At 37.7% G+C, this 12,292-nt stretch overlaps 1 protein-coding gene across 29 annotated transcripts in view; it reads right to left on the bottom strand.

Moving 5' to 3' along the window:
- Positions 1-12,292, bottom strand: part of LOC109102711 (neurexin-3b) — a 332,713-nt gene that overhangs the window by 114,521 nt on the left and 205,900 nt on the right. For 3 of the 29 annotated variants that reach the window (XM_042746647.1, XM_042746649.1, XM_042746648.1), the window contains exon 1: positions 7,412-8,438. The exons of the other annotated variants lie outside the window; for them this stretch is intronic. In XM_042746647.1, the coding sequence (XP_042602581.1) occupies positions 7,412-7,646 (235 nt within the window). In that variant the 5' untranslated portion in view covers positions 7,647-8,438. Of the gene's footprint in view, positions 1-7,411; positions 8,439-12,292 lie in introns of those variants that run through there. 29 annotated transcript variants of the gene reach the window in all.

Raw genomic sequence — 12,292 nt, 5'->3', positions numbered from 1 at the left:
TCGTAATGTGAGCCAGTGCGGCTTTGTTTAATGGATATTCAGTCATTTGTGTGAATTGTTTGTATGTGTCAGCTCAAGGAGGTTACCAGGTGATTTGCAGCAACAATAAAAACACAGATGTGTGCCATTACTATTGTATGATACAAAGAGATGAAGAAAGAAAGATGAAGACATAGATGACTAGGATGGGGGTGGTTAGTGAGGAGGTCAGTCACCAATAATATTATCCAGCTCACAGCGCTAAACGGACAAGACAGCGGTTTGAGTGTGTGACTCACATCCTACCCCAGAACCATCTCTGGAATCATTTCCTCTTCACTGGGCTGAGCTCATTGAGGAGACAGACTCTACCCAAACTGACCTCCACAATGACTTGAACCTCCAGCTTCCCTGGCGTGACTGTCATGCTATTGCTATCACATTCTTCTCAAAGAACGTCTCAGAATTATTCATCATGACAGAGATTTTCTTCAACAGAACAGAAGAAAGGTGGATGGACAGAGGAGACTCATAAAAGAGAACAAGACATTGCAAAGCACAAACACTGTTAGCATCAAAACTCCTAAACCAGCTAGCTAGTGAGATCTGCTACTTTATGCATTCGCATGTATTCACATAGCAGATGTTTTGTTCAAACTGACTTACAAATGAAGAATACAGCTAAAGCGATTCATCTTCGACATGAGACATTCAGCAACACAAAGTTCCAAAACTGCTAGGAAAGTACAAGCAAGAGCAAAGAAGAAAGTGAATCAGGATTGATGGTGTTCATGAAAGAGTTTTTTGAAGGTTGCAGAAGACTTGGTTGTTCAGGTTGTAGTTGTAGTACAAATTTTCATATTTCATTCTACCTCAGTGGAATAAATAATTCAACTGTCTAACAACCCATGAAACTGACTTTGATTTTGGGTTCTTCTTTTTCTGTTGTTTGTTTGGTACCACACTAACCATTAGCTACATTTCAGTGTTTCTGAACAGAAGACATCCAGGGAAGAAAATCAAGTCTGCAATGGATAAGGTCAGGATTTCAGGAGAGAGCTGGGTGACACAAATGGAGCGCAGAGGAATAATTAGAGGACATCTTTTAGGCAAGGCAGGTTTATTTATATAGCACATTTAATACACAATGATAATTCAAAGTGCTTTACGTAAAATACTACTACTACTACTACTACTACTACTAATAATAATAATAATAAAAAATCAAGGAACTTCTGGAAGCTTGTTCCAACCGCGGACGGCATAATAACTAAATAATACTCATAATAATTTAGCCTCCGTTGTAGAGTTACACTAAAGGGGATAGGCAAAGGTCAAGAGAGGAGCAATCTCAATAGGGATCTTCATCTATGGCCTTTAACCTTCTTTACTGTTCTTCCTTGAACACTTGTGAAAGGCAAATAATGCACACTGGGCACTATTCCCTCAGTCCAGCTAGTTCACCCCACCACTGGCTATAAATTTAGACCACAATCACAATGACAACCTATAATTACAAGGAATGCTTCTATGACATGTATTAATTGGGGAAGTTACTGCAACTCTGACAGTACTTGGCAGGACTCAGAGGGTTTCTTTTCACAAAGACTGGGAATGGTTTGATTTAACCATATCACTTATGTTGAAAGCATCTGAAAAGCTTGTTATGATCCACCCTTGCAGGTTCTCAACATGCAGCCATTTAATCAAATTCCATATTGTCTAGTTATCAGGATTAAACAAACTCTTATAAAATTAAAATCCTCCTCCATATAATCAGATTTTGGTTGTTTAAACTCTATACAGGAGTTGAAATATTCAGTTATGTTTACTGTTTTATTCATCACTTGTTTATGCAATGTAGAAAATAGCATGATTCAAGACATAACTTCAAGTCCAACAGACATGATACTTACACAGCTTTGCACAAACCTGGCTACAAACCAAAAAGTGGCTTACTGGTTAAGAAACTGTTACTTTCTGAGGTTGCAACATGATTATTATTATTTTTACAGCAGCTTTGCACCCCTCTTAGATAGCCGTCTTATGTCTCCCGTGGGACCCCACCAAATCCCACCTCAATATCTTCACACTACATTTTAGCAACCCTGTTTAGCCTTTTTGGCTAGGCCTCAAGTAGAGATAAGAGAATTACCAACAGTAGGATGGTAGGAAATACTTCCTAAGGAACATGATAAAGTGACATCACTTGAAAACAATAATGAATTCACACGTGAACCCGGCTTCTTAACAAAAACACTAATGTTGAACAAGAAAACACAATAAAGGCATGCAAATTTAATCAGCCAGAGTAGTAAACCTTAAATACAGCTTTAAAAAAAAAAAAAAAAAAAAAAAAAAAAAAAAAACTGATGAGGAGCTGCTTTGTTCTAATGACCAGCTAACGATCAGGGCAGCTAATGAGCAGAGAATGGTCACAATGCCACACTCACCTAGCGTACCCTAGCTAATTAGCCACACACTGACAACCATATTGTTTTTCCATTGGCAGCCATCAAGGAACTAAATCAATCTTTTACTCTATAGATAGCAGCCACCTGAGCAGAGAAAAACAAGCCCAGAAGCGAAACTTCACACTCTGATTTTAAAGGTGTTGCACTTAAGTTACAATCATTAATGTAGTAATGGTGTCTACAATAACTCAAACATCATAAAGTAAAAAAAAAAAAAAAAAAAAAAAAAAAAAAAAAACAGCCATTAAGTAACAAAATATCACAAGTTGTCATAATGAACAGTAACAAAAGACAAAGTAATGCATTGATTGCACTGAAAGACCTAGAAACCAAATTAGCACCATCAACTTATTGCGGTACATCACTGTGATTATACTGAAAAGATCAGATCACACTTCGAGTTTATGAGACTGTTCACAGATTGCCAGATGCATGGAAAAATGGCATGCAATGTCTTAAATGATCAGTTCCAATCTAACTGGCTGGTTTCTACACAATTTGTGGAAGTCCAGATGCACTGGATTTTATAAGTAATTTACAAGGTTCAAAGGAAGCACTTCTCACTAAATCTGCCATTAGACTACTTTAAAACAGCAGACTGAAACTACTGGTCTATAGGCCAAAATTCAAGCAGCTTCTCAACTATCAGCGTACCTTTAAACCTGCACTAAAAATCAATTTGCACTTATTTTGGTTTGTGATTGTTAAATAAGAGGCTAGCATACTTGTCCCATATGGGTTATTCAAATAATGTTTGCCTACCAAAGTCTGCTAAGTTGTATGGTGAATGATAGCCTACTTGTCTTGGTCAAAATGTTTTTTTTTTTTTTGTGGGTCATGTTTCTCAGTAAATGCAGTACATTCTGTATATATCAAACAGTTTTCAGACAACTGAATTCAACAATAACTGATGTCCACCTTCCTCTTGCCAATTCCTCAAAGCAAATGTTGCAGATTTTGTCAACAGAAACACTGCCCAGTTTCTAGTATCAATACCCTGATCAAACATTATCTTCAATTACTGCATAATTGTGCCAGTAAATGCAAATTCATGGCTGTAAAATGTGTGACTGTTAAACTGGCTCAAAATAGAGAAATGATATTGAATTGATTTATTAATTTATTTTTTGACAGACAGAAAATGTGTCGAAAAACAACTTTCTACTCATTTTTGTTGTGTTGTCTTTACAACCTTGTTGTATATGTCATTCAGATCTTCCTGTTTAAGTGGGTGGTTCTTGGCCAGAATAATTTGCAGTCAAGATGTGGAACAGACTCTTTGGAACAGACCGATGTTCAAAAGTCTGGCAATGTGAGACTACACACACCTCCATTCATGAAGGCGCAAGCAGTCATCTTGTGTCTCTTGAAGTAGATGGATTTGTGTTACAAGATTTACACACACTGCGATCGGAACTGCTTTCTTGCTGCTCTTGAAGTTTCCTTTCACTTTAACCCTCTGATAATCTCAGGGGACAATAAGTCACACCCTGCAGCAATCCATGGTCTTACCCAGGTATGGGCAAGGTTTAAATGATTACATAAAGTCCCGTAGGTGCTACTTAAAACAACATGATATCTTTTCTCTCATTTTTTTCAGATGCACTTGGTGCGTGATTTGCATATTGCATGTCATGCAATACTATATAAACATCACATTTTCATGTGCAATGTTTTTGATATCACAGTACTCAGTAAGATCTAGGCAGTGTAACAAATTTGCTATCCGAACTGATGCAATGAAAATGTAGAGTGTTAGCTTGAATAAAGCTCATGAGCTCCTGACAAGATCACAGCTGAAGGAGAAGAACATTTTGAAAGCTCTCTAGTCTGATCAAGTTCTCTGTTTCTTTGTTGAGCTTAAAATAGTTCTCCATAAAAGCGCCCGATGTGAAGGCATTTGATCAGCTGCATGGATAGTGTAAGAAGCAGGACGTATTTCTGCAGGGTGTAAGGGATTTTTGAACATCCAAAACAGAATTTGCATCATGGATGGGGCAGTGATCAGCAGGGGTGTGTTCTAATGAATAAACAACACTTTTCAGATAATTATGAGACGTTTTTGACTATTCTCTTTTCAGCTCCATGAGCATAATTACACAGGATTGTAATGGCAATTAGTTAGCGATGACTCTGATGTCCAGGGAATTGAGTTACTGCCAAACCTCTATCTGACAGTTGTTTTCCAAGATGCAAAAAACAAGAATTACCAAATAGTAGTGTTCTGAATGATAGGCAGAGAGAAAGAGGGAGAGACAGAAAATGGCAGCCCTTATTTGACTTGTGTTTCTTCATTAACTGCATTCTCATCATGCAGATGGGCAGCTGTGTTCAGGTCTGTCTTTGCTGAGATAAAGACAATCAGAGAGCGAGGACGACAGCAAAAAAAAAAAAAAAAAAAGACCGAAAAAAAATAAATAAATAAAATAACCTCTATAATTAAGCAGCAAAAACAAAGGCAGCCATTGATTTGCTGTCTAAGGCCAAAATGGAGGACATAGAAATGTGTGTGTGTGTGTGTGTGTGTGTGTGTGTGTGTGTGTGTGTGTGTGTGTGTGTGTGTGTGTTTGAGTGTGTATGCTCTGTCTCTTTTAATGTTTATGGCATATTTTTTTGGTCATACAAAGACACATAATTACAAGGTATTATGGATAATATTCCTGAAAGTAAAAAAGTTAGAAATTTAAAAATGTGAAAAAAGAATGGATTATACTAGCTGGACTCGCTTATATATATATATATATATATATATATATATATATATATATATATATATATATATATATATATATATATATATATATATATATATATATATAATAACAATGGCTAACATTATGCCTGTGAAAATTGAGACAATCTATTGAAATTTACTTAAAATTTAGCATTTTACCATAAAGTAAAAAGAAAAGAAAAGAAAAGAACAGAAAAGAAAAGAAAAGAAAAGAAAAGGCTTATAGTCCATTTCTTTGAATCCCTCTTGGTAGTGTTCTTTTAAAAGACAAAATGTACATTTAGCAGGTATAAACATTCCATGTTCTTTGTCTTCTGGGAAACAAGATTACTTTCTTTGTGTGTGTGTGTGTGTGTGTGTGTGTGTGTGTGTGTGTGTAATCAAATGCTCTCTAGAAATCAGATTGTATCCCCCACCTCCCAATAACAACTACCTGTGACTAGCAAATTCCAAATCATGTACTGTAGCAGATGTAACTAAAGTCTGTTGGATAAAGAACAATCACAAAAAGTACAATTATTTTTTATATGCCCCAGGTAAACTTTCGGTTTCAACACAAAATGCATCAACATCAAAAAAGCTTACTAAATTATATTAGATTTATACTTAAAAAGAATAGATTGCATCTGATGTAATTTCATTGCTTAGCTAATGAATCTATTTTTTCAGGGATGTTCACATTTCTTTACTAAAAACACAAAGACAAAACCACAATATTTTTTATATTTATTATTATTTTTTGCACTGTCCACATAATATAAGCTGTACAATTTAATTTGTATCTTTCAAAAGGCAGCGACAGAACGACCAGTGACTCTCTCTTTCTTTGTGTGTGTGTGTGTGTTTATGTGTAGTGGGTCTGTCTCCTGACAGTGTCTTTTTCATTTTCATCCCTGGCAGAGCTCAGCATCCCATCCCAGAGGACAGAGGAGGTCTTCAAACAGGGAAGTGAAAGAGAAAGATCCGTTTCCTTTTCTCAATCCCAATCACTGTTGCTTCACTGAAATCCAGTTAACTCTAACACAGCTGAGCAGTCTAAGCCCCCATTCTTTAAACACACATACACAAAGACTTTCCTTGCTCAGACCAAGGTTTATAGTTTTGCATGTCACAGTTATTTTTTATTTTATATACTTTTTTCAAATTAAATTTGAATTTCTCATTTTCATACATTTAATAATTGAATCTTTAAATAATTTACTGTATCCCTGATTAATATGCAGAGTTACTTGTAAGTACACAAGTCAACAAATGTGAAGCAAATGACTCATGATAAATGAAACCAGTGCAAAGTTTATTATTATTATTATCATTTAGTTTATTATATTATATAAAGTTTATTATTATTATCATTATTATTATTATTTCAGTTTGCAATGTTAACCCAATGATATGCCATGTGTGCTTCCCTAATTACACTTAAACCATATCTGCACATGACCGAATATCCAGTTGCATCCTGACATAAGACGCATCTACAAGGATTTCTTACAGACTGTCACAGAGTGCTCTGATGATTTTAAAGAAGTGTGGCCACCAGGGCATCGTAATGAATGCGGGTGGCTCATTAAGTCAAAATGTGAAAGGACATGTTTAAAAAGTTCTAAAACAAATAAGGCACCCCTGGTGTCCAAAAAAAAAAAAAAAAAAAAAAAAACACACCAAGACACCCAGATCAAGGCTAGTTGGAAACACTTCCCCAAAACACATAAAATTATGCAGAGATGATGTTGTGTCCATGTGGGTGAAGGAAGTCAGAATCCACACACACACAGATGGAGGAAGAAGGACAGGGACAGAGGGGTAGAATCTCATTAGGTCTGGAATGTGTGAGTGTGTGTGAGTGGTGACGACCTGACAGAATCAGATTAGTGATGCCCACACTCTCTCCTCCTGTCACCCCCATCTGCTGTAGCACTGCCGATGGGAGAGGGGGCAAAACTCTGAACTACATAAATGGAGGCAAGCTTAATAACCAGCTTCATTTGCAGTTCAATTATAAATTCATGCACATACAAACACCTGGACACACTGGCTCTTCAACACATTCACACTTACACACAATATGCAAATATAAAAATCTTGAAGTTCTCTCCCAAGTAAGCTGATCAGCCAGTAAAGTTAATTGTTCAGGGCTGTGAGACCTCTGTCATATATCTGTTTCTGAGAGCTCTGTCATATATCTGAAACACTTCAAAGCAGGTGGACGAAGGCAGAAACTCACCATGGCCACCTCGCAGGGGGGCGGGGGAGCGGTAGATGGCAACGGGAGGTGGGTGATGTCGGGCTCCTGCCGGGTGATGGTGGTGCTGGGTCTCAGAATGTGATAATGTGGAGGATGAGAGGACGACAGTGTTATCAGGGTTCGAGCCCCATGCTGTGCCAAACATGCACCCTATTGCCAGGGGTAGCATGTGGACAAGCCACAGGGAGTATCGGGTCTCAAAGTGGGGGCGCATGGTTATCGCCCCCCTCGCTGCAAGAGTAGACAGCTTTCAGCAGGTGGAATGGAAAGAGAAACAGGTGAGCAGGACCTGATGTCCATTAAGATCCCATGGCAGGGAATGCAAGCACTCTCTTTGACGAAAATCCAAAGCAAAATCCTAGGACAAGACTCTATTTCAGCTGGCAAAGAGTCCTGAGAGAGTTCACAAATATAGTTATTCCTCAGTTCCAGCAGATGTTATTTATCAGCTGCTCTTCTGAGATGGAGAATCAGAGTGCCATGTATCCCAGGTTGACCCAGCTCACCTCTTCAGGAGAAAGAGTGAGGCAGGGAGTCAACGGGTGGTGACCGGCAACCTGCGCCACTGCTTTGGAGCATCTGTCTCGTGACCACACTCCGATTGGTGCTGCCCTTCTTCTCCCCAACTGAGGCAAAGAGGCGCTCACTGACTCTCTCCAATGCTGCGTTCGCTCACACAGCTAATGAAGCAAAAGTCTTTACTGAGATCTGAGCCCCCCTTCCAACACTCACTAAGCAAGAAACAGAGGCAGAACAGAGACTCTTCAGCAGAGAGGATAGAGACAGAAGCTGGCAGAGAGGAGAGAGAAAGGAGTGAGGGGGGATGGATGGGGGAAGCTCGACTCAGGTGAAACTAAGCGGAGACGATGGGATGGATGTGGGAGAGGAGGCGGGAGCTGCTCAGATGTGGGCCAGCCCTATGCAAATCGCTCCACAGCACTGAGCAAATCAGGAGGGCTGGCTGCCTCTGCAGAGGAGTGAGCAGCCTTCGAGTCACGAGGAGGAGAGAACACGCAAGAGAGGGAGCTGCAAACGACAGCGGGAAGAAGCCAGAGAGCGAGAAGAGTGTGAGAGCGAGTGATAGAGTGCAAGGAAAGTGAGAGAACCCAGGAGAAAGTGAGAGATGCCTTTCAGGCAGCGATAGAATCAAATTTCTTGCAGCAGGTTGGTGATGAGGATGTCATCTGAGCTGAGAGATCTGCTCCATGTTTCGGATGGGGCTGAAAGCCCACAGTAATGGTGAGAGAGATTCATAATATGTATAATGTTTCACCGATCTTGGGCTTATACAAACAGATACAGATTCTTTGCCCAATGCAAACAAATGTTGTGGCTTCAGCAGACAATGTTGCTTTCAGGTCATCTAGGAATGATCATATTTATGAGTTGAGAGCACTAGAACACTAGAGTGCCAACATGAACTTGCAATTATGAGTGGGAACAATGGATTTTTTTTTTCTTTTTTGCCTCAATCATCATAATAGCTACTACAAAATTTTTTTAATGTTAATTGTACAATTCAACTTGTATGCATTTTGTGTACTGTTGATGGAGCATAGCTGTAAAAGTTCTCCAAAATACTCCAACTCATTTAGTTGGTATAATAGCTGACAACTGTACGACCAGTTTCCACTACATTTCATCACATCATTCTATGAGTCAATAATGATAAAGAATGCTAAATGCATAGAAAATGCATCAGTTCCACACCTAAAATGCATCTTTTGGTTTTCTTTCAGTACCATGAAAATGCTGTGCATGTTAGTCAGGAAAAAATAAAGAAAATGAGGAAAGAAAAACTATGGAATCTTTCTAAAAAATCAATTGTATGCAGAATACATCACAAGTAGAATTTCCAAGCTTGTACAGTAGCTGTAAGTATGAACTTCACTTATGAACTTATAGCTCGTTTCCACCAAGCAGTACAGGTCAGTACAGTACGGTACGATTCGGGACAGAACACACTTCATTTCCCTTTGTGTTTTCATTCCCACTGTAACAAAGAGTTTGAAAATTAGTGAGTTCTGGGTTGGGGTTAAGAATTATGCTATAATAACCCCTACAAATAGAGTACAACTCATTATATATGCTGAAACTTTAAAAGAGACGTATGTTTGTGAAAGATCTTTTCTCTGTTTTGGAGGGATGAACACTGTTAAATTATACCATATTGCATCTTTTTTTTTTTATATTTTACTATAGTTTAGGGGTGGATAATCATGCAACAATTTACTGTTATAGTTTTCATTAATAATCTTTGCGATATACTGTATATCTAGTATATATCTAGTGCTCTTATGAAAGTTTTTAGCATTATTTGTGAAGATTGAACTACTATACTGAATGACATAGCATAGGCTATTTCATTTCAACCTACTTGTTCTACAGATCTGTATACTGGTGTTGAATGCTACTGTTTTTTGACAGTTGATAATGTTTCTGACAGATAGAGTTGTTTTTGGTGGCCTGTTTTAATTTTAGTCTTAGTCTAGTCTTTTTGTGAAGCTGTCATTTTAGTTTTTATTAGTTTTAGTCACGTTCATACTCTTTTTAGTCTAGTCTAGTTTTAGTCAACGAAAACTGATGACATTTTAGTCTAGTTTTAGTTGACGAAAACTGATGACATTTTAGTCTAGTTTTAGTCGACGAAAACTGATGACATTTAGTCTAGTTTTAGTCAATGAAAATGGTATTTTAGTCTCTTTTTAGTAATGCAATTCTATTTAACCCAGTCAATATAGTACAAGTACCTAGAAGTATAGATGAAACCAACATTTTCTTTTAGCCAAACCCATTTCAAACAAGGTTATCTTATTATATTATTGTTACCTTATAGACTCAAGAATACATCCATTCCAGAAACGGAAGACTCTCTGATTTGAATTTACAACATTTATTTTACCAATGAAACATGTTAGAAGTACAGTACACACGCATAAATTTAAATAAAATAAATAAAAACAATAATAATAATAATAATAATAATAATAATAATAATAATAATAATAAAATCTGCTACTTTTTCTCCCAAAGATGAACCCCGGCTGGCTGGCCATCGGTCCCTTTCTCTGTGTCAAGTTTGATTTATACTCGACGCATCCGCAATTTCGCTTGGGTGAGAGCGGAAAATATGATGTCATCGTGGTGTTGCTGGAAGTTTGCTTTGAGTGCGTGCAAACTATTCGCGTGGAAGAGTACACAACATTTTTTGTAACTTTCCGCATAGCTCCACATCCGAACATGCACAAGTTCAGGGCGATTCTAGCCGAACATGCACGTCTGTGTCGGCGTTTGTGTGAAAAAGAAGCAGTTTAATGTGAAGTTCAAACTCCATCAGGTGCTTTTTGACTGTTGCATAGTTTGTCCAAGGCTTCTTATTTGAAGTACGTTTTAATTTTATTGTATAAAATAGAATTAGAATTATACACTATTTGCTTAAAGTTGTCTTGTGTTTGATGCGTAATACAGCCAATAGTTTAAGACTGTTTTAAGTTTGTACATAAAGAAATTATTAATTCATCAACTCATTCATCACAAGACTTGTACTGGCCATACTGGCAAATGACTTCTCACCGGTGATTCCCGACGATTTTAGAGGACAATTACTCCTCGTCACTCCCCTGTCGTTTCAAAGAACGACAATGGTGAACGCGACAAGTATAATGTACAATGGTGAACGCGACAAGTATAAAAGCCTCGTCCATTTGGGAAGGTGTGCTCGCAGTCAGCGGAGCCAGGCGAAAGTATAAATCCCGCTTAACTTTGTTTGTTGTTATCTTCTAAATAATGCCGCGAGTGGGACTTGAGGAAGTGACGTCGGTCGCGTCTGTGCAGTGAGACACAGGAAACAGAAATACTGCAAAATAATAATAATAACGACTAAACGAGACATTCTGTTACATCTCATTTTGGTCAATGAAAATGAAGACATTTTAGCATAGTTTTTATTTCGTAAACCACATTTAGTCTCGTTTTTATTCGTCCATGATATTGCATTATACATTTAATTATAGTCATCGTCACATGACCAGCATTTACATTGCGTCTCGTTTTCATCACATGATAAAGGTTCATTGATGACGATATTTAGTCATAATTTTCATTGACAAAGCAACACTACTGACAGATAATATCATGATATTTTTGAGGAGTTTGCCTTACCGAATGTGCTGTCCTGTCAGTAATAATCTGTCCATGGGCTTTGTTGATTACTGTCAGTTAAAGTGCCGGTGATGCAGTGTTGCCAGATATTGCTATAAAAACAAATAAAAAACGAAAAATAAACTAAAATTATTTAAAATCTTAAGATATCACTGACCCTAATCTGCAACTTCCCACATAATTAACTTTCTAAACTGTCAAATTAAGTGGAAAAGACAAGTCCAAAAACACTTATAATAGCTGGATCTGGCAACATCTGGCTGCACCCAGGCCCTCACTCACAACTCTCATAAGATTTGTTCACAACGGCAGTGTTTGGCAACCGTCATTTTCAAAAAAAGGACATTAACAGGCAAATAAATGGTTCAGAGAACAAATTTTGTTTTTGGACATAAAAAATTTTCAGAGGTCTGGACCTTGGTGACCTCATTGCTGGCTACAAGCCTGTGTGCAAGTGACAATTCTCTGTCAACTAATTAACGTTCTGCCTGCACCCTTTAGGTATTAAATTACTGTGCTAGGTACCCCAATGGAAAGGTACCAAAAAAGTGGTATGGTACGGTTCGCTATATTGGTACCATTCACAGCTTCTGACAATGGAAACAGACATAATTTCATACTGTACTGTAACAAATTGAACTGTACTGCTCAATGGAAACAAGCTATTCATTCTCAAGAAGAAAAAAAAACAAACAAACA

This window comes from Cyprinus carpio, chromosome B20, assembly GCF_018340385.1.
Source record: "Cyprinus carpio isolate SPL01 chromosome B20, ASM1834038v1, whole genome shotgun sequence".
NCBI classification, from domain to species: domain Eukaryota; kingdom Metazoa; phylum Chordata; class Actinopteri; order Cypriniformes; family Cyprinidae; genus Cyprinus; species Cyprinus carpio.
This window is presented reverse-complemented; position numbering and strand designations above follow the sequence as displayed.